At 47.8% G+C, this 26,893-nt stretch overlaps 1 protein-coding gene across 1 annotated transcript in view; it reads right to left on the bottom strand.

Moving 5' to 3' along the window:
- The window catches only part of AARS1 (alanyl-tRNA synthetase 1), a 28,491-nt gene extending 1,697 nt beyond the window's left edge, over positions 1-26,794 (bottom strand). The window contains exons 1-20 of the mRNA XM_069552342.1: positions 26,603-26,794; positions 19,198-19,539; positions 16,221-16,385; positions 13,668-13,856; positions 13,280-13,425; positions 12,174-12,365; positions 11,663-11,807; positions 11,185-11,330; positions 10,468-10,576; positions 10,162-10,312; positions 9,206-9,330; positions 8,651-8,795; positions 5,887-6,065; positions 5,072-5,185; positions 3,553-3,759; positions 2,898-3,082; positions 1,715-1,823; positions 974-1,087; positions 306-425; positions 103-189 (exon numbers count right to left, since the gene is read on the bottom strand). Of these exons, the coding sequence (XP_069408443.1) occupies positions 103-189; positions 306-425; positions 974-1,087; positions 1,715-1,823; positions 2,898-3,082; positions 3,553-3,759; positions 5,072-5,185; positions 5,887-6,065; positions 8,651-8,795; positions 9,206-9,330; positions 10,162-10,312; positions 10,468-10,576; positions 11,185-11,330; positions 11,663-11,807; positions 12,174-12,365; positions 13,280-13,425; positions 13,668-13,856; positions 16,221-16,364 (2,607 nt within the window). The 5' untranslated portion in view covers positions 16,365-16,385; positions 19,198-19,539; positions 26,603-26,794. The remainder of the gene's footprint in view (positions 1-102; positions 190-305; positions 426-973; positions 1,088-1,714; positions 1,824-2,897; positions 3,083-3,552; positions 3,760-5,071; positions 5,186-5,886; positions 6,066-8,650; positions 8,796-9,205; positions 9,331-10,161; positions 10,313-10,467; positions 10,577-11,184; positions 11,331-11,662; positions 11,808-12,173; positions 12,366-13,279; positions 13,426-13,667; positions 13,857-16,220; positions 16,386-19,197; positions 19,540-26,602) is intronic.
- Positions 26,795-26,893: the final 99 nt, after the last annotated feature.

Below are 26,893 nucleotides of genomic sequence, written 5' to 3'. Positions count from 1 at the left end.
CAGAGCCACAGGGCACACACCAGCCCCCAGAGGGCTGAGGGGAGCCTGCGGGGAGGAGAGCAGCAGAGGGCAAAGGGAAGCGCGGGGCCCTGCCCAGCGTGCCTTGGCCGAGGCGCCACTCTCCACCTCCAGGATGACCAGGGGCTGGTTGGGGCTGCTGTCGATGAGCTGCTTCGTCTTCTCCAACACCTGCACGGAAGGAAGTCCAGAGAGAGGCCTCAGGTCAGAGGCCCAGACCCCCAGACCGCAGCCTGCACAGCCTCTGCTGGGTGAATCCTCCTCCCACCCGCACTGCCGAGACCCACCCGCTTCTGCACATCGGCTTTGCTAGCCCGGTCTAGGTCATCCATGACCTTCTTCAGGGACTTGAGATTCTCCCGGAATTCATCCTTCTGCCACTGAGGGATGATGGCAGTGGCCAGGGCCTGGAACCAGAACAGAAATACCACTGGGATCTGGACAATCAGGAGCTAGGATGTGAGCCCAGCCCATCCCACCCTTCTGGCTTTGAACACCAAAGTCCCCCAACCAGTGTCCAGAAGGAGAAAGTCAAAGTGTTAGTTGCTCAGTCATGTCTGACCCTTTGCAACCCCATGGACTGTAGCCCACCAGGCTCCTCTGTCCACGGGATTCTCCAGGCAAGAATACTGGAGTGGGTGGCCATGCCCTTCTCCAGACGATCTTCCCCACCCAGGGATTGAACCCAGGTCTCAGAGACACAAAATCATAAAATGCTCATAAAGTGACTTGAAACCAGGAGACCTGTAGAAAGTGGGCACCCACAGGACCTCTCCCAAAGCCCTCAACTCCAGTGCCCACTAGTGCTTGGAAGGGGCTCTCCTGCCATCAGCAACAGGGGCAGCAGGCAGGTTCCAGGGTCCACAGAGCCCCTCTCCAGGCCGCCAGACATCAGCAGTCAGTCCCAACGCCCACGGCCGTGGGAACCACGACCTGTGGAGGGAGGCCGCCCTACCTCCCCAAGGTCCGCGATCTCTCTCTGCACGTCCTTGTTCGGCGCGGTCTGGGCCTTCACTTTGGCCTCCATAACACAGAGAGATTTCTTCAAGCTCTCCGCTTTCCTGAGGGCCTGTGAGGACAACCAGAGTTGTAAACTCTGGGTCAGGGAACCTTGAACTTGACAATTCTGCCAGCAAACTGTGGCAGGCTCTGACACAACACGCCCCCAGAACATCAGACCTTTCTATTCCTTCCGGGAGCAGGTGTCTGCAGCCTCATGCCCCAGAAGGGAGCACCCTCCTCACACACCTGGCCAGTGGATCTGGGGCTCACGGGTGACCAAGAACTCACGCATCAGCCCTTTGCACCCATGAAATGACCACTCGTCAACCCTCAGCATGTATCAGGCGTGAGCTCCAGTCCCCATGCCCAGAGCAATTGCCCCCCTACTCCAGGCGTCTCAAACTAGGTACATGCCCCCAGGGAGAGGCGGCAAACTGTCAGGGGCATGGGGAACACGGGAAAACACGGCCTCCCTCCTGGACATGAACGCATGACAGCAGAGCTTACCTGCATTTTAACAGATTAAAAGATAGCTAGGAAGTCTCATGTAATGGTGGCTTTCTCCTCCCAGTCACGAATAACTGGAGGATGTTTGGAGGGCGTGCTGGACCTCCGAGTCTGACCACAGCGGCCACGTGACCAGCTGCCCTGTGGATTCACAGCCTGGGCCCAAAGACCAGCCTCATCCGCTCACCTTCTGGGCTTCAGCCCCTGTAACAGCAACTATCCTCCGGATGCCCTTGGCAATAGCTTCTTCACTCACGATCACGAACACTCCTGCGTGACTTGAATTCTGCAGGTGTCTGCATGGCAGAAAGCAAAGTTCATGGTCCTCCCCCCACCTGGGAGCCCTCAGCTGGGAGCAGGAGCCCTAGGAGGTGGCAGCTCCCAGGGAAGCTTCCTCGGGGAACAGGGGAAAAGGCCCTTCATGTTTAGTCGGGGTACAGCTCTGGCCAGGAAGGGCAAGGCAGTCAGAGGAGGCCTGGCTGGAGCTGACACTGAGCAAGGAGCTACTTCTCTGAGCCTCAGTTTTCTCATACATTAGATGCAAAAAATTCTCCCTCACAGGACAGTTATCTTCTGTCCCTTCTGAGAGTGTTGGTGGATTACCTTTAAAATATTACCACAACTCCTTCAAAAACCACACTGCTCAGAGAACCTCACCTCAAATGCTCATTTACTGTGTCATCCACAAGGACCCTGACCCCAATCCCCGCCTGCCATCTACCTGTCAGAGACTCACAGGAGGCCCTGGATGGGTCCACTGTGGCCTTAGGAATGTTCTTTTCCCCACGATTCCTTTGGAAGCAGGAATTTCCCAGGCCACCAGACTGTTCCAAAAAGACCTCAAGGGATACAGAGATCTTCAAGTTGGCAGAAACAAGTGACGGCCCACAGCCAAACTGAGTCAGGTCTACTGTGCGGCCTAACATAGGGGCTCTGAGACAATGGGGTTATTAATTCCCCAGATGCGCCTTCAGCTGACAAAGGGAACTACATGAGGCTCTGGCGATGGAAAGAAGCTAAGACCAGGTCAGACACGCCACGGCCCTGCTGAATCATGAATTCGCAGGCTTCTCTTGCCATCTGTCCAGGGAACCAGAGCAAACAGTCATGAGGTAAGGGTTAAGGTGACATTTTCCCTGCCTCCTCCTAAGAAGAGCGTTCTCCCACACACTCAGTAAAGTCGGTGTCAGACACCGAGGGGCGTGATGGGAGCGCAAAGACGCTGGCTTCTGGGAGAGCTGCTGGCACCTGCATTTCTGAGGACTCTTCAACCTCAGACAAACGAGAGCTGGTCTAGCCCTTGACCCACACCCTCCGAGGGAACCCAAATTAGTAAGAGGCAGGTCCACCACTGCCCCCGAGGTACTCACGTTCCCCCACAGAACTCAACAGAAGTGAGCGAGCCAGCAGGACCGGAGGGGTCATCCAGCAGCTCCGACACTGGGACCCCAATGGAGACGACTCGCACAGGGTCAGGGTAGGTCTCATCAAACACAGCCCGCAGGCCCTGGATGGCTTTAGCTGCTGCCAGAGAACAATCCTCGGTATAGACCGGCTGCCAAGGGAAAAGGACAGGGAAAACAGCTGAGAAAAGATCTTCTCTGGGGGTGCAGCAGGAAGCAGGGAGACTGCGGTCTTACAGGCAGGGCTCTGGTTTCTGATCCTGGCTGTGCTGATCATGTCCCAGAATAAAGCCCCATATGTAAAGTCAAGGAGCTCAAAATAGGAATTTTCAACTATTTTGTTAAACCATGCACCCAATCTGAAATGGATATGCTGCTATACATAAACCAGACATAACTAGAAGGGCTCTGGTTGTCCTGAGGAGGAGGTTGAGCAGAGACCCCTCACTGAACACTAGCACTGCCCCCTACCCAGTGCAGCTGAGAAGCACCGTGATAAGCACGTGTGTTCACAGGACAGAATACGGTTCAATAGAGGGAGAGCACTTGGGTGGCAGCGGCTCCATAAACGGTGCAGGAAGGAGAGAAGCTCATGACTCAGTTCATGTGTAATCCAACCGACCTTGGCTGCCTCGATCATCTCATTTGCGATCTCCTCAGCCCTCTTGATCTGCTGGGTGGACATGGCTCCCTTGGCAGTGAAGTCAAAGCGAAGGCGGTCAGGCGCAACTAGGGAGCCTCTCTGGTCAGCCTCCCCCAGCACAGAGCGCAGGGCGAAGTTCAGGATGTGAGTGGCCGTGTGGTTGCTCATGACAGGCCTTCGTCGGGGCTGCACGGGGCAGAGCAGGCTGGTGGAGAGGTCGGTGGTGGACCGCTGGTCGATCCCCAACACCCACTCTCCCCTTCTTCCCAAGTCCTAAAGGCTTTAGCTGGACATACGGCTGAGCAGAAGAAAGCCTACAGCGTCCCTCACAGCTAACCGTGGCCAGGAGGGTCAATTCCAGTCAGTGAGAAGGGACAACATTCCCCCTCAAGGGAAGGAACACAACCCCGCCCCCGCCTTCCCACCATCTACAACAGGAGGTGGCAAGTTACGGCCTGTGGGCCAGATCCATCCTGCGGTCCGTTTCTATTGCCAGAACACAGCCCACCTGTGTGTCTACATACTGTCTACAGTGCTTTTGCGCCAGACAGCAGTTGTGATGGAGACTGTATGGTTCAGAAAACCAAAAATATTTACTATCTGGCACTTTACAAGAACTTCCCAGGTGGCTCAGCAGTAAAGAATCCACCTGCCAATGCAGGAGATGCAGGGAACCCACGGGTTCGATCCCTGGGTTGGGAAGATCCCCTGGAGGAGGAAACGGCACCCTACTCCAGTATTCTTGCCTGGAAAATCTCCACGGACAGAGGAGCCTGGCAGGCTAGTCTGTGGGGCATGGGGTCGCAAAAAGTCAGACACGACTGAGCAACTGCATACGCACACATGCATGCAGGCAATTAACCAAAAAAGCTCACCAAGCCCTGGTCTGGAGAATGGGTCTGACAGCAACCTTTCTGGAACATGAAATCAAGAGCAACACCCAGGAATGGTGGAAGAACAGCAAGCAAAGAAGAGCAAGGCCCTCTGACTTTGTGCGAGGGTCTCTGCATCAGTGTGGACTTTCAGGTGAAAACCACATTTCCGCTTTGTTTTATGCTAATATTATTTTGGAGCTCTGGCACCTGCATTAGAAACTGTTTCTTAATATGGGATCCTTGGCTCTTGAAGTATTTGAGGTAAAGCTGGAGAAAGGCAATCCATGAAAACGAAGCTACAGGATCTCAACTGCAGCCACCGTGGTCTTACTTGGGACGTTAAGATTTAAATTTCAGTTATAGCCCTCATAAAATTTACTCCTGTACCTTACTTGTAATTACTGATTTATAATTTCACTTAGAAGGGATAATAATGATGGACCAATTTAAAGCCAGAGGAAGAGGAATTCTTTTCACGACGTATCAAATCACCATGATGTACACTTTAAATATCTTATAATTCTACATGCCAGTTATCCCTCCATAAAGCTGACTTCTTTTTAAAAGGGGGAGGGAGAGGATCAGGAATCCTATCCAGTGCTGACCAGCATAAAGCAACTCACCTCATCAATAAACAGCCGGACCTGGTCCCCCACTTTCAGGCTGCCGTAGAGTGTTCCTATGTGCAGCACATACCCTCCTCGGACCTGAGTGTTCTTCACTGTGAACTCAGTTTTCTAAGAGTCAAGGAGGAGACCAATAAACAACTAACTAAATAATCCAAGTGTGTGTGTGTGTGTGTGTACACACGTATGGGTATGTATACATGCAAACGCAGATAAACGTATATGAATTCGCTCTCTGCATGTTATACACATAACATTATGATATATATGTATGTATATACATTAACATATATACAAGCCACCATACACCCGTTATATTATTATATACACACAGCACTTTAAATATGTAATAGATGTGTATGTGTACACACACACTCCATCGGGGAGCATCTTAGAGAATTAAAGCCAGGGTAAGGAAACTCAAGTCCACCCGTCTGGGAACTCATCCAAAACCACAGAGCCTACAGTGGCCAAGCGACGGGCCACATCTTGGATGAGGATCCCGTCCCGTTCCCCACCCTCCTCCGTCAGAGCTGGCTCTCCTTATTTCTGAGGGGAGCCTGGAGGACCTGAGGATCACTAAGCAGCCTGGCTGCAAGGACCCTGCTGTGACGCGAGCTGACAGTGATGAAGCCACACAGCACAAGCAGCAGCGCCCATGGCTTCAGAAACACTGGCCATGGGACAGCCCAAAGAGCAGTGGTGTCTGCCCCTCAGGCCCGGGGGGCACCCAGCCGCCAGAGTGGCTGTCGGGGTGCAGGCCGTGGTTGGCCGCCCGCCCCCCAGCTAGCGAGGAGGAACTGCTGGCTCACGTCTTCGCTGCTGTCATCGACCTTCACCAGGTACCCTTCGTCGTAGATCTGCCCTCCCTGCTCGGCGTAGAAACAGGTCTTGTCCAGCACCACTCCACACTCCTGGCCTGTGGACACTTCTTCCACGAACATCTTGTCCCGGCGCAGAGCCATCACTGTAGCCACTGCACTCTCAAACACTGTGCACAAGGGGAAAAACACAGAAGATGATTTCCCTCTCACACTCTCAGCTGGACTGTGCTGGATTCTATTTCTCAAACTCTCCTGAGGTCCTAACTGCCTACTGTCCTGTTGGAAGCCAGCCAGTAGACTCCACAAAAGGGCTTAACATGCTGGTCTACTGGAGAGCACAATACTCGGTTCCGTTCAGTTCAGTCGCTCAGTCGTGTCCGACTCTTTGCAACCCCATGAATCGCAGCACGCCAGGCCTCCGTGTCCATCACCAACTCCCAGAGTTCACTCAGACTCACGTCCATCGGGTCAGTGATGCCATCCAGCCATATCATCCTGCCCCCATCTCCTCCTGCCCCAATCCCTCCCAGCATCAGAGTCTTTTCCAATGAGTCAGCTCTTCGCATGAGGTGGCCAAAGTACTGGAGTTTCAGCTTCAGCATCAGTCTTTCCACAGAAATCCCAGGGCTGATCTTCAGAGCGGACTGGTTGGATCTCCTTATAGTCCAAGGGACTCTCAAGAGTCTTCTCCAACACCACAGTTTAAAAGCATCAATTCTTCAGCATTCAGCTTTCTTCACAGTCCAACTTTCACATCCATACGTGACCACTGGAAAAACCATAGCCTTGACCAGACGAACCTTTGTTGGCAAAGTAATGTCTCTGCTTTTGAATATGCTCTCTAGGTTGGTCATAACTTTCCTTCCAAGGAGTAAGCGTCTTTTAATTTCATGGCTGCAATCAATATCTGCAGTGATTTTGGAGCCCAAAAAAATAAAGTCTGACACTGTTTCCCCATCTATTTCCCATGAAGTGATGGGACCAGATGCCATGATCTTCATTTTCTGAATGTTGAGCTTTAAGCCAACTTTTTCACTCTCCTCTTTCACTTTCATCAAGAGGCTTTTCAGTTCCTTACTTTCTGCCATAAGGGTGGTGTCATCTGCATATCTGAGGTTATTGATATTTCTCCTGGCAATCTTGATTCCAGCTTGTGCTTCTTCCAGCCCACAGTTTCTCATGATGTACTCTGCAAATAAGTTAAATAAGCAGGGTGACAATATACAGCCTTGACGTACTCCTTTTCCTACTTGGAACCAGTGTGTTATTCCATGTCCAGTTCTAACTGTTGCTTCCTGACCTGCATACAGGTTTCTCAAGAGGCAGGTCAGGTGGTCTGGTATTCCCATCTCTTTCAGAATTTTCCACAGTTTCTTGTGATCCACATAATCAAAGGCTTTGGCACAGTCAATAAAGCAGAAATAGATGTTTTTCTGGAACTCTTTTGCTTTTTCCATGATCCAGCGGATGTTGGCAACTTGATCTCTGGTTCCTCTGCCTTTTCTAAAACCAGCTTGAACATCTGGAAGTTCACAGATCACATATTGCTAAAGCCTGGCTTGGAGAATTTTGAGCATGACTTTACTAGCACGTGAGATGAGTGCAATTGTGTGGTAGTTTGAGCATTCTTTGTCATTGCCTTTCTTTGGGACTGGATGAAAACTGACCTTTTCCAGTCCTGTGGCCACTGCTGAGTTTTCCAAATTTGCTGGCATATTGAGTGCAACACTTTCCCAGCATCATCTTTCAGGATTTGAAATAGCTCAACTGGAATTCCATCACCTCCACTAGCTTTGTTTGTAGTGATGCTTTCTAAGGCCCACTTGACTTCGCATTCCAGGATGTCTGGCTCTAGGTGAGTGATCATACCATCGTGATTATCTTGGTCTTGAAGATCTTTTTTGTACACAATACTCAGGGGTGACCAACTGACCCGGTTTGCTTGGGACCAAGGGATTTCCCAGGATGTGAGGAAACACTGGGACAATTCTGGGAAAATGGGAGCTACTGAACAGAAAGCTGATAAGCAGCTTTTGAACTTGATAAGCAGGAATTTAACAGTAGTAATAAATTCCCTTTCCAAGGTCAATTCATAAAGAATACATTCATTTTATGGGCTTCCTTGGATAGATTTGGGAATCCCTGCTGGAGTGAAAAAAGGAACATAGGACTTCCCTGGCACTCCAGTGGTTATGACTCCACACTCTCAATGCAGGGGGCCCGGGTTCAATCCCTGATCAAGGAGCCAGATTCCCATGCCACAGCTAAGAAGCCACATGCTGCAGCCAAAGACTGCAACTAAAGACCGGAGTACTGCAACTAAGACTCAACACTGACATATAAGCAAATATTTTTAAAAAAAAAGAAGAAGAAAGCAAAAACATGTAGTGCCTATGTATTTGAACAGTCTTAACTTCAGAACACTACTGTTCTGATACAAAATTCATCAGCCATTATGAATTTTATCAGTCATTATCATTTTCCTTGTTTCCTAAGATATTAATATAATTAGTGAAAACTGGGTATAAGGTACAGGGATCTCAAGTTAAATTTATTTTTTTACAACATCCTGTGAATCTATAATTATTCCAAAATAAAAGAGACAGAAAGTTAATCACGAAGGGCCTCTCTGAGTATAAAATTACCCAACATGACCACAGAGCACTACAGGTGAGGCTACCATGGATATTTTGGGTTCCCAATCTTGAGACGCATTGCTTGAAAACCACCCCAGATGAGCAAATGAATATACCGTAGGTCCCATTGGAGTCCGAATGGTAACTGTACTTCGGGGAATCATCCGTTGCCTCCAGACCCTTTTCCCGGAGCTCTTCAATTGCATAAATGTCCAGCATAATGAGGTCCTCCCCACCAGCTCCCTTGCCCTGTGATTTCAGCTGCCAGCAAGAGAAATAAGCACAAATTACCTTAATGTCAAAGAAAAAGAACTCTGAAAGACTTGAAATTGCTAAACCATGCCCCACGTAAAGCTCTGAAACAGAGTTTTTCTGATCTCAGCACCATGACATTTGGAGCCGGGAACTCTTGCTCTGGGAGGCTGTCCACTGAAGGAGGCTGAGCAGCATGCCTGGCCTCGACTCACCACGTGGCAGCAGCACTTGCCCCCTAAGCTGAGAAACCCAAGAAATGTCTTTAGACATTACTGCCAAACCGCCCCCACTTGAGACTCACTGGTCTTGGGAAAAGCAGAAATTTCAAAAACTTTAATGGGAGGAAACTCGTGCTTTGCAGCCAAGTCCTGCCTTGCTTGGCGCCGAGTTTCCTGCTCACACCATAAACACTTTACCTGGGCCAGTTTCCTCTCCTCGTCAAAGCCATCCATGTCCACCACCAGCCCCTTCTCTTCAGCAATCAGTGCAGTGAGATCCACGGGGAACCCATAGGTGTCATAGAGGAGCCAAGCGGTATCCCCTGCACAGCACCAAGGAGGCAGGTAAGAGCGACAGGGACGAGGGAGGAGGTTCAGGGGGCACATGTATGCTTACGGCTGATGCACGGCAGAAAACAACACGGTACTATAGAACAACTGTCCTCCCGTTAAAAATAAATAAATTTTAAAAGATTAAAAAATGACAGAAGCAGCCTCCCTCTCTTCCACCGCAAGCCCTTCCAAGAGGAAGCTGGCAATGACAAGAGGAATTGAAGAGCTACGCAAGTCAGTTTTGGTTCTGTATCAGAAAATCCATCACATCTTTTGCAATCAACCTGGGAGAAGCACAAAGCGTCCCTAGAAAAGCTCTGTTTCCTAATCTGAACACAAGTGTGTTCAGTTTGTGGGAAATACACCAACCAGGCTTTCACCCTGTACATTATACTTCCATAAAGAGTAAAAACTTTTGGAACTAACTTTCCTGTCAGGTAAAAAATAAACTTGTAAAACATTGTATACTATTTGTTCCCATTTTTACTCATGAGCACACACATCCCTATATACATCTGTATGCAAATTGAGAAAAGTCCTGACTGGTTAGTAATATGCAAAATTCCAAAGAATTGTGACTTCTGAAAATGAGTCAAAGAGGATTTTCACTTTTTACCTCTATACTGTTTGAATACTTTGCCACAATAATATATTACTTTAAAAATCTTATTATTAAACCCCATTTCACACCAAAGCGGTCTAACCGGGCTATGCTCAGCCTTTGGAGACACAAGAGTCTACAGTCAAGTCTGTGAGAAAGGGCTTGCCTCTTCCAGGAAGATGAACCAGCCTGATGAAGAAAGGAACAAACCAGTTCTTACCAGGAATGGTTTTGCTGTCTCCCAGGCTCTGAATTTTCCTGTCCAGGATACGACGCCCTCTGCTGAGCGTCTTGAGAAACTGCACTTCTTCCTCATTAATGATGTCCTTCACCATATCTGGGTCCTTCTTCAGCTCAGGAAAGGCATCTCCCTGGCAAATGGGAAACACAGATTTGAGGCCAATAAAGACAAGGATTATACCACGACTCTTCTAAAAATTCTCATTAACAGTGTGACAACGCCCACCCTACCCCAATTAAGGTATGCACTTTTAGTACAGAAGAGGTAAGCAGGAAATACACCTACCAGAGACTGGACAACAACGTCTACTAACGTAGCAAAGAAACCCCTGCTGGCGTTGAGTTTCTCATGAGAGTATCGAACAGCCCGGCGGAGAATCCGTCTCAACACATACCTGTAAGAGGCAGAACCCAAGACCCTGCTAGACAACATTCCCAGTCAAGCATTTTGTAGAGGGCCTTTGGAATTCTACCAAAAGGCCTCTCTTTGAGAGACTCTCCTAAGGCTTTTTTTTTTTTTTGCATTCCCCCAAGGTCATGAACATTAATTCCAGCATAAAACTCATGTTTTGTGGATATTACTACATATCCACAAATACACATCAAGGGTAACCTTGGTTTATCTTCCAGCCTTGTTCTGCTGAAACAGAGATGGAGGCAGGAAGTACAGACCAGATGGCCGACTTGATGCCCACACCACCAGGTCCTGCCTGTCAATAACTGAGATGCCTCATGTTAATTAGTATCTACCCTGCCCCTGTCAATATCTTATCAGGCAACCTTAAATGCAATCCTTATCATCTTGTACTTGGCAGTAAAGATTTAATATAGTGAACTCTGCTCAGTGAGCTGAAACTCCCTCTATTCCTAAAAAAGGAAAAAAAAAAGGATCTGTCCAACTACCTAGATGACAGATACAGCAATAATGAAGTGTGGCTTTAAGTTCCACAGAGCCAAAAACTCAGTGTCAGTCCTAACGCTGCGCCATGTGTAATGCACTTACCCCCGCCCTGTATTGTCAGGTCGGCCACCATCAGACAGGGCCACAGTGATGGTCCGAGCGTGGTCAGCCAGCACTCGGTAGGCCATGTCAATCCCGTCAGCATCCTCCGCACCCACTTTCCCCGTGTACGGCCGAGCACCTGTGCCCTGCAGATAAAAACCAGGAGGCAGCTCACTGGGAAGCGGCCCTTCTGGTGCTGCCTTACCCTAGAAGGTTCCAGAGGACTTAGGGGCGGGGGGTGGATAAGAACAAAGCGTGAGCATCTAGCCAGATCCTGTAATCCCAAGAAAGGCGACAGGGGCAAGAGTGAAGAGCCTCTAACCAGGCCCCCGCTTCTTCAGAACACTGTGTTATTAACAATAAAGCTGGCAGATGGTCACAGGTGCCCTCACATAGCAAAGCATACAACTGTTTTATTTTTGACAGAACTAACAGCCAGCCTGGAAACCTCCACGCAAGTCTGCAATAGCACCGGTACCTTCTGGATGGCTTCAAAATAAGGGACGAAAAGATCAGTGTCATAGTTGGACATCTTATTCTGCAGCACGGACACCAGTCGCTCCAGGCCCATCCCTGTGTCAATGCTTTTCTTGGGAAGAGGTTTCAGAATGCCATCGGTTTCCCTGCAAGATCCAGAAAGAGGAAGTTGAAACACGGACTCCAGCTGCCACCTCTCCCTGCTGGGTAAAACTCACTTAGCTGTCTGTAGGCTGTGATTGCCACTGGCTTCTGCCTATTTTGGTGGGAAGAAGGGAGTGCAGAAGAAAAGGGAAGAAATAATCTGGGATCCATTACAGAGTGAGGGAAGCTTCAAGGAAATGAACTTTAGAACAGCAGTTCAAGTTATAGCAAATTATGCCTTTAGCACTGGCCCACTGGCCCCAAAGACGGGATGAGAAGACAACCACGCAGTCTGAGTTCCTCTTGCTCTACTCAGCTTGAGGAAAGCTGGTGCTCTTAACAGGAACAGTTCAGGACCCCAAGGCGACCTGTTATACTGGATGAACACAAGGTTCCAGATCTCCAGCACGTTGGGGTCATCCTGGTTGACGAGGTGCGCCGCATCCCGACCACCAACGCGGTCATAGTGGATCTCACTGCAGGGACCACATGGGCCCGTGTCACCCATCTCCCAGAAGTTATCCTTCATGCTGCCGGGGAGGATTCTGCTGTCATCCAGCCTGCACAGAGCGGGAAGAAAGGCCCAGTTACAGCCAGCGACAGGATTCTGCACAGATTTGCATCCCTGAGAAAAGGAGGTCCTTACGCATTTCTAGAAAGAGAGCTCACTCTTTGGCGATTACTAATGCCAAGCCTGCATCAAATCCTGCTAAAGAAGCACAATGTGATTCAAGAGTCACTACAACAGAATATAAAATACACATGTTATGATCACAACTAAGTGAAAATATGCAAATATCTCGATAAGCTGAGAAAGAAACACATAAAAGTGAAAATGTTTATGCTGAATATGCACAGAATTAAACAAATTTCTTTGCAAATGTTCCTTCATTTTCATAAATGAGGACAATTATGACAGTGTTTTTTAAAAAGCTGCGTATCATTTAAAGTCACCTCCCTATGCCTCTTCATGTTGGCTTTCAACAACAGAATGATCAAGTAAACCTACTAAGAAAACAGTGGATGCAGCAAAAGATAATTACTCCCAAGCAGCTCCACCTCCCAATTCACACCCTAAAATAGGAAATGGCTGCTGGGGCTGCTAAGTCACTGCAGTCGTGTCCAACTCTGTGTGACCCCATAGACGGCAGCCCACCAGGCTCCTCCGTCCCTGGGATTCTCCAGGCAAGAACACTGGAGTGGGTTGCCATTTCCTTCTCCAACGCATGAAAGTAAAAAGTGAAAGTGAAGTCGCTCAGTCGTGTCCAACTCTTCACAACCCCATGGACCGCAGCCTACCAGGCTCCTCTGTCCATGGGATTTTCCAGGCAAGAGTACTGGAGTGGGGTGCCATAGCCTTCTCCGTAGGAAATGGCAATGCACTCCAAGTCCTAAGACCCCACTCTGGCACTGAGAGGAGGAATCATTTTATTTTTTCATACTCATACTCTCAACATGCAAGCTGCATTCTTACCCCAAGTTTTGCCAGATCTGTTTGCACTCCAGGTCTGGTTCTAAGCCAGCTGCTTCGTCCCCACCAAAGTAAGTAACGTAGAGTCTTTCAACTGGAATGCCAAACTCTTGGGTAAGAAGTTCTAGAGCCATCTTACACGCCAGTTCCTACAACAAGATCAAAAAGATGTGGAATGTGACCAAACCAAAATCTATTCAGTATGAATAGAAGAGGGCCAAAGCAGCGTCTTCACCATAAATAGTCAAATTCAGGATTAACTTATACAAGAAATCCAAATGTAAACTGAAATCATAAAATTACCGGCACTGCTTTCAGGAAGTCTCAGAATTAAGAAATGTCCTTCACTTTTGAATCTCAAAATGCCAACAGATCTCCTCTTTGAACTTACCTTGAAGTAATCTCCAAAGGACCAGGAGCCCAGCATCTCAAAGAAGGTGTGATGATAGACATCCTTGCCTACGTCGTCCAGGTCATTATGTTTGCCGCCAGCACGGATGCATTTCTGAGTGTTGGCAGCTCTGCTCAGCTTTGCCATAGGGTGAGATGGGTCAATAGTATTCAGAAAGATGGGTTTGAACTAAAAAAGAAAAGGAACATTTCAACTTTTAAAGAGCTGCAGATATATCAGGTGGTTGGATGCTGGCAGGAAGAGACTACACGTTAAACTGTCCATTTCCAGAGATGATCAGCCTGCAAAACCAAAACGTACCAGAGGCAGGTGGCCCTGTGGGCTGCAGCAGCGCCCCCTGGCCCTAGTTCTCTAACGATTCCCATCAATGCCAGTAACACCAATTGGGAGACAGAAAGCCCTGCCAGATCTAGGACAACGGTCAAGGTTGATGCAGTGAAACCAGCGCTTCCTCTTAAGTCTCTGACAGTCAAGTCATACCATCTTTCTAGAAGAATTTGTTCCAAACCTGATGTGGTGGCCTGGTAGTAAAGGTGATAAGGAAAAAAAATTTTTGAGACCTTTTAAAGGAGTAGAATCAGCACAACTAGGTCATACTAGCTCCATAATCACACCTGGCTGATGTGTGATTAGCTACAGAATTACCATCATTGCAGAAAGTTCTACTGGATAGTCCCGCACTAGCCCACAAACTCCTTAAAGGAAAAACTATCTTACTTAGCTCTGTATAACCAGCACCTGGATAGAGCAAGCAGATGCCTAACACATATTAACTCAAAATGTACAAACAATCAAGGAAAAAAAAAAAGGTATTTCTGATTAAGAGGCAGTAGAACAGGTAAGGGGCTTCCGTGGTGGCTCAGTGGTAAAGAATCTGCCTGCCATTGAGAAGACCCAGGTTCAATCCCTGGAGAAGGAAATGGCAACCCCCTCCAGTATGCTTTCCTGGTAAATCCCACTGACAGAGGAGCCTGGCAGGCTACAGTCTATAGGATCTCAAAGAGTTGGAGATGACTTAGCAACTAAACAATAGAGCACATAAGTTAAACAAATGACTCTCTGTGAGTTCAAATCCATGCTCCAGCATTTACCAGTCTCATGAGCTTAAGCAGTTTTACCCGAGCCTTCAGTGCCTCAGTGGGATGGTACGGAGTGAGCATCAAATGTGTTAGTGTATGTAAGACACAGAACAGTGCCTGGTGTATAGGAGGTACTACATGCAGTCTACTAGTGACGGTTATTCAGGCAATGTTTATCAACCTTGGACTTTGTGGTCCTTCTGCCACGTACAGTCAGTTCATGTGGGAGAAGACAAAGCCTAGGTATGCCTAAGTAGAGGAGAACTGTTTCAGTGTTCCAGAAAACACACCACCTTGAAAGAATCCACCTAAAATTGGCACCCTCAATTCCAGGTGTATGCATGGGATTCACACACATAATGGAAAACACTTTTATAATTTCATAGTTCACATTACACAAGGTGGAAAATGTTTCCATTGCTGCCACTTTTCAAAGCCAGAGAAGAGACCTGGGACAAAAGAAAATGTCAGCTTATCCCAGAGAGGGTCATCCTAATGGCTGGTGGGCCCATCGAGCTAAGTGGGGCACCCAGAGAACCTCCAAAGGAAAGCCCTGAGGGCACCAACTAACCTGAAGCCACTTCCAACTAATTAAACAGTTTTTCATGTCATCGGCATATTGAAACACCTTTATCAACTTGTGATGCTCCCACTATTTCAAGAGAAAACTCTTGTCTCCTAAAATAAAACTTTCAAGTATCTTTTATAGGTCAATTGCCCCACTAAGTTTCTTTAGCAGTAGATCCAAATTGACACTGGTGGCAGGAGCTTCAAGAAAAAATTAAAAATCAATAAAACAGTGCATGGCCTAGAATGGGAATGAACGCAAAGCCTTAAAAGAATTCTGAAGAACTGACTTATTTTATAAAGAAAAATACAAAGACAATAAGAAGATGAAGGAGAACCACAACACCTGAGTTAACAAGTCTCTTCAGGGCTCAGCAAGATTAACCCAGACTCTGATTCTAATAAAACACAGCTTTTTCCTTAGGAAAGAAAAAAAAAACAAAACAGCAAAACATTACAGACTAGATGCAGGTTGTATTTTCCTTGAGAGACATACAAGGTTAATCCATGAGTATCAGGGTCTCTCATCATAATTAAAAATAACAATAGCTAATGTTCAAGTACCTACTTCAAATACTATGCTAAACCTTTTTTTTTTGGCCTCACCCGAGCCCCTTGCAGCGGAAATGTGGAATCTGAACCACTGGACCATCAGGTAGGTAAGTCCCTATGGTAAACACTTTTAGTGCATTACTTTATTGACTCCTCATTGCAACCTAAAGACAGGCACTATTATTTTTTCTCTTTTCACACACAAAGAAATGGAAGCTCAACAACATAAGGACTACACAGAAAGTGACAGAACTGGGATTCTGTAGGACTTCAGGGCTGCTTTGCTGCCTCCTACGTGGACAAAAAGGCAAGGGGAAGGGGGAAACAACCTTACCTGGTTCATGCCTGCGTTGGCAAAGAGCAAAGTGGGATCGTCCAAAGGGATGGTGGCAGATGAGTGAACATAGGTGTGTTCATTTCTCTTGAAGAAATCTATAAAACGCTGCCGGATTTCACCTGCTGTTAGGGTTGAGTCCATCTTGAAAATAACCCTAGGGAACTAACCAAAGGAAAAAATGAAAGAAATGAGGGGAAGTGAAACTAAGAGATAAGTAAGCATTACCCAAGACTCCTAGCTTCTCAGGCCAAGTCAAAGCAGGACATGGGTAAGCTGTGTGATCCTAAAACCTCTATGCTGTAATGTCCAAGGGTAAAATTATCATCGAAGCAAAACGTGCTGCGCTAGCAGACAACTGCATATGCTCTTCCTTCCAGGGCCAACCTCAAGTTCAATAGACCAACACATTAAGTGGAATAGGAGGTGGTTTCTTCAGGCATTCATTCACTGCAAAAATGTATGGAGCACCCACTGTGCCAAGCCCTAGGTCAGGAATTAGGAAATGAGAATAAAACCTCATGGTCTAGCAGCAAAGTCCACTGGGGATAGGGGAGGCTCAGGAGAAGACCTGGGTTCCAGTCCAAGCTCCAAGTCTTTAAGGGAGCTACTTTACTTCACCATCAAGAGGCCTGTACTCGATAGGAACCTTCCAGCTCTGTCTTCACCCGCACGTCTAGAACTGTGCCAAGTTTCACTATCGCCAAAGCCAGAGCCTCCAGGTTTGGCCTGACCATCTTGGGGAGGCTGTTGCCGGCAACAACGGACCTGGAGATGGGCTCATCTGTAAAAGAGACTATCTGCAAGTGGCAGGAATACACCTGCCTCAACTCAGTTCCAGAAGCCAACAGGGACACCGCTGTCCTCCCAGCTGCTAGACTGCTGGGAGTGGGGATGCTGCAGCTGCAGTAAGGAGGCGGAGCTCAGAGTCTGTGCAAGAGAAAGAGACTCAGAAGAGGGGGAAATCCGGAACTAAAGCAGATTCACAGTTTCCAACCTCTTTCATATATATTACATGGCTTCTCTGACAGGCGGGTGAGACAGAAGTGGCATGGGGCTGTACTGCCATGCAGCTCTGGCTGTCTGGAAAAATAAGGAACCATCTCATTCACAATATTATCTAAAATGTCTCTAACCTTAGACCTAACTCTAACCTTTAAAGTCACTTTGTCCTACACTTGTTTCCCTTCTTATAAAACAGTAGTACCTATCCTGCCTACACCTGGGGTGTGTGGTTCAAAACGCCTCCTGTATTTGGAAGCAACTGGTAAACTGGAACAAACTGGATACTATTACTGTACATCCCTTACCTCAAAGTTTTCTTCCTTCTCAGGAGGAAGATACAAGAAAGATGTATACAGCAAACATGATGAGATTGTGACTCTTAGATTTTATGTCTAATCACAATTTCAATTGATTTATTCACAACTCAATCAACCCATTATTCAAACAAAAAGGCCTTTGAGTCAAAGAACTGACTGAAATGTCCATAGCTGAGGACTTTCTGTTGATGCCAAGGAGTCAAGGCTACAGTTTCTAGAAACTCTGTCACACCACATTCCCCCTCGACCCGCCTCAACATGGCCCAAGCATCTTAATAATGGCGGCAACAGTGAATGCAAGGTGCTAACTCCGACGGAGCAACAGCATCATAGCTGTTGTACAATGTTCGTTGCTCCTCCTCTAAATGTGCCAGAGAAACACGAACAGTTCCATTCCAAATGACATATGGATTTTCCATCTCTGCTTACTCTTTCAACATACTGAATCCATACTATGTGCTGGGAACCAAGATGAATGAGAGTCTACACCCTTAATGGGGAGACAGTCATACCCAGAAGTAACTGCAGTATGATATAAAAGGAGCCAATACATTGATGTAAAGCCCTATGGAGGCTGGGACTATTAAAGGCTGTATCACCACAGCTCATTCACTTATTTAATATAAATATACAGGAAGGTTACACTGGATAGGAAGTAGCACAGAGGAGACCGGATTCCATACCCCAGCAGGAGCTGCAGCCTCTGGGTTTAAGGTTCCACCCACTGGACCTTTCTAATACGCTCATTTACCAAGTAAGCTGATTACCCTATTTCCCTCTTTGCTTTTTCCTAATTTCTCAGTGTTGGTATCTCAACTTCAAAGAGATTTATTTAAGGAAGGCCTCTCCTTCTTGATCAGATTTTCCCTGTTTTAGTTTCAGAGCCCCAGGTGCCTTCTGCCATAATTCCCACATGCATTTCAGGGCTTGATGTCCATCTCCCCAAGAGGCTGTAAGTTCCAGCCCAGTGGGAATCATGGAGGTTTTGCTCTTCACTACGGGAATGTTCTCAGCATCCAGTACAGTGGTTGCTAAGTATTTCATGCTATAGGAATCCTTTAAGAGCGATCTGCGGATGAACTTAAAGCACAGCGGAAACAGACTGACAGAAAGCAATCGCTGAATGTGACGGGGCATGGCAAGTGCCTCCAGAAGGGCCTGGACTAGAATCAGTTACTCAGCTACCATCAAGAACTAGGGGGCGGGCGCGGACAACCGAGGGAACGGCTCACAGCCTGATCCTACACAGCCTGATCCTACCCGTCCTGACCACGCTACCGGGAAACCCCGCCCGCCCCTAGGGGATTAAAACCAGGGCATATAAAACCCCCGCCTGGGATCGGGAGTCGGCGACCACGATGATCCCTCCAGGGTCTCGGTCCTCAGCAAGGCCACAGAAGGCCAAAGTCACCCCAGCGTTCCAGGGGTCTGACAAAAAGCCACTTCCCGACGGCAGGGTCGCCCAGCGGCCGCCTCAGCCTCGGTTCCGGCCCGGGCCCCGGTACCAGAGGCCTCACAGGACCTGGCCCAGGGACCAGACGCCGGGCCCAGCCGCTATCTCGGCGCGGCAGAACTCTCTCAGTCCAGTCTGCTTCTCCCGGGGTCGCAGTGCCTGACTTCTCCCTCAGAGCCCACTGCCCGGGACCCTCGGTTACCTGTTCCCACAGACGCGCAGTGGCACGGGCCTCAAGCCCCAGCAACCTGCAGCACGCACCGCCCCGTCCAACCAGAGAGCGCAGGGGAAAGTGCCTCGCCGCGCCTTGCCTTCCCGAGACGTTATTGGTCAAGCCAAATGCCAGTCAACTGGAGTACGTATCAGCTTCTTCGTTGATTCCTGGGAAGGCGGCTCTACTTCTGGCTGACGCAATGGCAGGGAAAGAAGGGATTGGGGCCCATCACGTGACGAGTAAGGTTGCGGACTGCTGGAAACCGACATTTCAGTATCCGTAAGATTAAGTCGTGGGCTTCCCTGGTGCCTCAGACGGTCAAGAATCAGCCTGCGGTGCGGGAGACCTCGGTTAGATCCCTGGGTTGGGGAGATCCCCTGGAGGAGAGCATGGCAACCCACAACAGTGTTTCTGCCTGAAGAATCCCCACGGACAGAGGAGCCTGGCGAGTTACAGCCCATGGGGTCACAAAGAGTGGGACACAATTGAGCACACAGGATAGGTCCTAGTGGTTGATTTGGCTGATGAGGGGAGACAGTGACGTGTGTTTGGTAGAGGTCACAGCTCTTATCTAGTTGTGTCCGTTGTGTTGTTATAGAATGGTATGCGGATTCTGATATGTTATGCCAGTGGACACGCTTGTCCTTGTCAGACCTTGGATTTGGTGTGGAAGAAATAACTTACTCTTTGAGAGACAATTAAATTGGCCTCTGGTCTTCCATTTGCCTTTGAAAAATAATAGTTAATATTTATATGCAAAGTATTAGTAAACATTTCCTTTTTACTGTTCAGTTGCTCAGTTGTGCTGACTCCTTGCGACCGCATGGACTGCAGCACACCAGGCTTTCCTGTCCTTCACTATCTCCTGGAATTTGCTCAAATTCCTGTCGATTGGGTAGGTGATGCCATCTCATTCTCTGTTGCCCCCTTCTCCTCCTGCCCTTAATCTTTCCCAGTATCAAGGTCTATTCCAGTGAGTCAGCTCTTCACATCAGGTGGCCATAATATTGGAGCTTCAGCATCAGCTTCCAATGAATATTCAGGGTTGAGTTCCTTTAGGATTGACTAGTTTGATCTCCTTGCTGTCCAGGGAACTCTCAAAAGCATCAGTTCTTCACCGCTCAGTCTTTATGGTCCAACTCTCACATCGGTACAGGACTGCTGGAAAAACCAAAGCTTTGACTATATTTTGCTTAATTTTTTGACTGTGTATGAGGCAGATCAACTGGCATCCCATTTGGAGATGAGGTAACTGTTTTGCCTAGGTACACACTGAAAAAGTTATAGAGCCAATATTCAAACCTGTGTGTGTGTAACTCCAAAACCCATGATCTTAACCTCTGAGACAGGAGGTAGATGCCTGCCCCCACCACCCCCCCTCGTGGCCCCCCACCCCCGCCCCCACCAGCCCCAGGATAAAGCAATTGGAGATTCATTCCATAAGGACCGAAACTCCAAGACAAGCATAGTGGGACAATGAAGGGAGGAGGCTGGGTCCTACCCAGATACAGACTTCTTATTTTCACAGTCAAGAGAACTCCCTGACCACTTATGTGCAAAAAAGGTTCCTTGGAGGTCAAAGAGGAATTATGTCAAGGGATGTTTTCTACCCATATGCCTTTTCTATAAAGTCCATCTTGGCTAAGAGATGCATGAGTACACAGGGAAGGATCCTGAGATACACAAAATATGGATTGTGAATCAGATGAATCAAAATCACTGGCCAAAGGAAACCTAGAAAACCAGGAAGAAATGCCCCTTAAAAGTAATTCAAACTTCCAAAAGGGTGTGACTCAGTGACTCTCTCTCTCTCTCTCTCTCTCTCTCTCTCTCTCTCTCTCTCTCTCTCTCTCGCCCTGAGTCTCAGTCAGTTCAGTCACTCAGTCACGTCCAACTCTTTGTGACCCCGTGGACTGCAGCACGCCAGGCTTCCCTGTCCCTCACCAACTCCTGGAGCTTGCTCAAACTCATGTCTATCGAATCAGTGATGCCTTCCAACCATCTCATCATCCTCTGTCATCCCCTTCTCCTGCCTTCAGTCTTTCCCAGCGTCATCTCCAGTATTAACCTACATCAGCTTGTATCTCTAAATACAAGAATATAAAATCGTGCTGGTCATCCCTAAAGATAGGTTAGGAGAACACAAGTTTGCATGCCCACTGCTCAGTGAGGCCATACAACTCAAAACGTGGGAATCTAGAGCAGAGAAAGGTTAACTGCAGGGGCAAGCAAGGAGAACAGGTAGATGGTGCTCAAAAACCCCAAACTCCCTGATGGTTTGGGGGAGTTTTTTATGACAAAATTTGGGGTGAGGGCTGCAGGGTGTGTGACTCCCTTCTGATCGGTTGGTGGTAACAGGGTGGTGTTCTAAGAATTTTATGCCCAGGCAGAAGTTGGGGGTGGGGGGCTGGCAGGGGAGGGACTTAGTTCCTGCCCGGGAACTCAAAGATACTGTATGCATAGTCCTTGAGGAGGAACCAGGACCTTACCCCAAAACTGCACTATTGTTTCTAGACTGCTCTTCTCTTGTTTCCACAGTCCCTCCCTTCCCTGATTAGCAAATGTTTGAATCTACCCTTTGGAATTCAGGGAGGTCAAGGAGACTAAATGAAGCCTAGTTCCTACAAAGGCTTGTGTGCCCAGGATGGCCCCACAGATTCCTGTTTGGTCTCAATATTACAGAAAAATTTTATCCTTTTTGTTAGGGGAAACATTGACTGAAACCACCCACCCTGGCCAGGCACTGTAGTAACCATTTGAGTGAGTATTTAAAGACAAGAGGTCCTGATAAGGAACAGGGAACTAACAAGCCCCCACCAACCGGAAGAATTAGGGAAAGGTCAAAAGGAGACACCACGTGTCCTACCACCTCCCAGAATCCTTCTTGCTGGCATCCATCTTGGCTGAATAATGCCTGCACAATCCAGAAAGGACTCTAAGACAGAATTAGTGGCCAAAGACAAACAGGAAATTAATTCCCTCACCATAAAACCTGAGACTTGGCAGAGCAGTTCTTCTGGGTTTGCATCCCCTGCTCCCCACCCCGGCACCCCTTCCCAATAAAGTCTCTTACCTCGTAAGCACATAGGTCTCCTTGGACAATTCATTTCTGAGTGTTAGACAAGATCCCCCTTTCCAGCCCTAGGAGTCCCTCTTCCTGTAACATTTTTGTGTAAAAGAGAATACAACTGGGGCTTCCTAGATGGCTCAGTGGTAAAGAATCCGCCTGTAATGCAGGAGACCCGTGTTCAATACCTGGGTCAGGAAGATCCCCTGGAGAAGAAAATGGCAACCACTCCAGAATTTTTGCCTGGGAAATCCCTTGGACAGAGGAGCCTGGTGGGCAGCAGTCCAAGGGGTTGCAGTAGAGCCAGTCAGTTGACTTAGCAACTAAACAACAAACACAGAAGGTCAAGCTCAAAAGCTAGTAAAAAGTCACTTAACTTGACAGTAAAGTATTAATGACCATCATCACACCTAACATCTATTAAGCATTGAGCGTGCAGTAAACACTAAATCTCACAACCCTTTACAAAGAGTTACTTTATTACCTGCCAGTAACAGCAGAGGTGGAAAGAGTGTCAGCCTTTATTTTGGGGGCTCCCAAATCATTGCAGATGGTTACTGCAGCTATGAAATTAAAAGACGGTTACTCCTTGGAAGGAAAGTTATGACCAACCTAGATAGCATATTCAAAAGCAGAGACATTACTTTGCCAACAAAGGTCCATCTGGTCAAGGCTATAGTTTTTCCAGTGGTCACATATGGATGTGAAAGTTGGACTGTGAAGAAAGCTGAGCGCCGAAGAATTGATGCTTTTGAACTGTGGTGTTGGAGAAGACTCTTGAGAGTCCCTTGGACTGCAAGGAGATCCAGTCCATCCTAAAGGAGATCAGCCCTGGGTGTTCTTTGGAAGGAATGATGCTAAAGCTGAAACTCCTGTACTTTGGCCACCTCATGCGGAGTTGACTCATTGAAAAAGACTCTGATGCTGGGAGGGATTGGGGGCAGGAGAAGAAGGGGACGACAGAGGATGAGATGGCAGGATGGCATCACTGACTCGATGGACGTGAGTCTGAGTGAACTCCGGGAGTTGGTGATGGACAGGGAGGCCTGGCGTGCTGCAATTCATGGGGTCTCAAAGAATCGGACACGACTGGGCGACTGAACTGAGCTGAACTGAACTGAACAGCAAAGGAAATTTAGGCACCCAGGTGCGCAGGCGCAAGGCTTGCTGCCCCCTCCTCTGATTGGCTGGTGGGACCGGCTTCCATGCATCAGCCAATGAGGCTCTGGTTGTGAGCGGCAGTTGGCAGAGGTAACCGCCATGCTGAGTGGCGATGGCCGGGGCTGCTGGCCGGGTACGTGGCCGCGCCTTAGGGCGCTTTCGGCTTGCTCTGCCTGTGCGTGATGTGAGTATCTCTGAGCGTAGGTGTGAGAGCCTCTTTCCCGTATTTAGGTGTCTCCTTCTCCCGACCCCCCAACGGGGGCGGGGGCTGGGCGGTGGGGAATAGGAATAATAATAATAGCTGGTATTTAATCAAACGTTCGCCACAGACCAGGCACTGGGCAGAAGGCTGTTAACCTTGTGATGTTGACTCCTCGAACCGTGAGATGGGTGTTTACCATGATTTCAGAGGAGGCAGGATGCAGGCGGTTGAATTTAAAATCCCTGATTCCTCGCTCCATGCCCTACTTTGGAAACTAGTTTCCTTCTTAGCAGGAGTCTCACACTGTGTAGATGTTGAAGATGGACATAGGAAAGTCTAGAATCCTGAGGCTTGTTAAGTTTGTTTTTAAGAAAAGTCTATACACACTAAAAGCATTTATGGGGAAGATAAACACTAAAATTCAGGGGAGTGTCTCTTGGGATGGCAATGCAGGGGCTTCATTTGAATCATAACTGTTGTCTGTTACAGAATTCCTTTTCCTGTTTGTCTGAAATACAATTTTAAAAGGAAAACATGCACATGAAAAATAACTTTCATAGGATGAACTGTACGCAGTTTCCTCCCAGTCCAGACTTTAGAGCCTCTCAGTAGAAGCAGCCACTGATACCACTTTTGTGTGTGTATTATACATTTTCTATAGTATGTACAAGCATATTTGTGTTTGTTTTGTTTGCACAAGTGAATTCTATTGTATACAGCCCTGCATCTTTGCTGATTTATCTTTAAACTCATTAAACTTAAAGGTTCTTTAACCACTTTTACTCCTGTGATCAATATAATTTGGCAAAAGAGTCCCAGGGTTGCTTCTCACATAATGAGATGTAGGTCATGGCCTGCCATATGCATATTTACTTTTTTCTTCCAGCACATTCTCGTCTGCAGGGTCCAAAAGAATCTTCTCCAAATTAACACTGTAAAAAGTGTTGGAGAAAAAGAATCCTGGCAAGAAGAGGACTGCAGGAACTGCTTTACCCTTTTCGAAACATTTTTACTTACACTTTACAAGTAAAATTCCACGTAGAGCCCACTATTATTTGAAATTAATTTGTTGTGGTGCGTTAGTGGCATAGTGGGAGAAGTAGGGATTCATTTCTCAGGTTTCAGAGAAATTGCCCAGCTTCCTTCTAGTGAAGTAACAAGGAAAGAGATCTTGTTTGATCCCAGTTAAACTGTCAACACTTAATCCTTATTTTATCATTTTTTCTTATTTTACCTCTTCTTAAAGCCGAATATATACATTTTTATTCCTTTTAAAAAATGCTCCCAACCATAGAATGCTTATGTGAGACAGCTGGGATTCTAGCCCAGACAAAGCTAACTCTAAAAGTCACACCAGAATGGGGTGTTCCCTCGAATGAACTCATTTGCTCATTAAGCTGCTCCACTCGGTCCTTTTTCATCAGCCTCCTACCAACTTCATCGCTGATTCTTGTCATCATTCCAGAAACTCTTTTCGTTCCACAAACCTACTTGCTCTTTGTTTCTGATATTCTACCTGGAACACATTTCCCCAGCACCCTCGTTGAGTATTTTTCAGGGTTCAGTTCAGTACAGTCGCCCAGTCGTGTCCGACTCTTTGCGACCCCATGAATTGCAGCACACCAGGCCTCCCTATCCATCACCATCCCCCAGAGTTCACTCAAATTCACGTCCATCGAGTCGGTGGTGCCATCCAGCCATCTCATCTTCTGTCGTCCCCTTCTCCTCCTGCCCCCAATCCCTCCCAGCATCAGAGTCTTTTCCAATGAGTCAACTCTTCGCATGAGGTGGCCAAAGTACTGGAGTTTCAGCTTTAGCATCATTCCTTCCAAAGAACACCCAGGGCTGATCTCCTTTAGGATGGACTGGTTGGATCTCCTTGCAGTCCAAGGCACTCTCAAGAGTCTTCTCCAGCACCACAGTTCAAAAGCATCAGTTCTTCTCAGCTCAGTCCAACTCTCACATCCATACATGACCACTGGAAAAACTATAGCCTTGACCAGACGGACCTTTGTTGGCAAAGTAATGTCTCTGCTTTTGAATATGCTATCTAGGTTGGTCATAATTTTCTTCCAAGAAGTAAGCGTCTTTTAATTTCATGGCTGCAGTCACCATCTGAAGTGATTTTGGTTAGATTCCTGTAAGTGCTGTTGCCACATAAGTCTGTGGGACAAAATTTTAATCAAACGGTGTTTGAGACGGCTGATTCCCAATACTCTAGCTAACACCTGGGCATTAAAAATTTACCAACCCGATAAGCGAAGGAAAAAGAAAATCTGCTTGCTTCAGATTCATTTTGCTCACTGTCTGTAATGGTTTTGTGTATTGGTACATTCAATGCATGTGAAAGTGAAAGTGAAAGAAAGTGAAGTAGCACAGTTGTGTCTGACTCTTTGCAACCCGTGGACTGTAGCCCACCAAGCTCCTCCGTCCATGGGATTCTCCAGGCAAGAATACTGGAGTGGGTTGCCATTTCCTTCTCCAGGGGATCTTCCTGACCCAGGGATCAAACCCAGGTCTCCCACATTGCAGGCAGACGCTTTAACCTCTGCACCACCAGGGAAGCAAAACTTCCTACAGAGACACAGAACATCAAAGATGTTCAAGAGAGGAAAGGAAGCCAGGGTGAAGGGGGAGGAGGCAGAAGAGGAGGGGACGAAAGGGGTGGACTTACAGAAGTCTCCTGCCACCTACAGATACCCAGGCATTATGGGACTTTTCCCTGGGCCTCCAGAGAAGGGAGGACTGGAACTCGGCCCCACCAGAAATCAGAACCAGAATTCAAGTTCTCTTCCAAGAGGAGGTGATCAGTCTCCAATCCTCAGCTCAGGCTGAGGGCCCTTCGACCAGATTCCTGGGTCCCAGGACCGGGGGACTAGAAAAACAGGGAAGGATAGGAAGGGTTAAGGAGAGGAAAGAGAGAGGGAAGGGGAGAGAGGTCAATAAAGTCTCTCGTTCCTTACCGGTCGGGGCACTCTGGCCAGTTGTCCGCGTCAGGAGGAGACCAGGGACAAAACGGTCCCAGTTGCGGCTGCTGGGTCTGGTCCATTGGCAGGCAGGCTGGTCTCTGAGTACCCCAAGTGGTCAGGATATCAGTCTCAGTGAGGAAGAGTCCCCACAAGTCGCCATTTATTGCAGGAAGGCAAACCCCTTCCAGGGCCGGAAACTGGGCTCTTGTTTAACACTCGGAAATGAGACACATGTGCTGACAAAGCAGGAGATTTCATTGGGAAAGGGCACCCGGGTGGAGAGCA

Source organism: Ovis canadensis, chromosome 14, assembly GCF_042477335.2.
Source record: "Ovis canadensis isolate MfBH-ARS-UI-01 breed Bighorn chromosome 14, ARS-UI_OviCan_v2, whole genome shotgun sequence".
Classification (NCBI taxonomy): Eukaryota; Metazoa; Chordata; class Mammalia; order Artiodactyla; family Bovidae; genus Ovis; species Ovis canadensis.
Note: the sequence above shows the minus strand (reverse complement) of the source record. Positions and strands in the feature narration are given on the sequence as shown.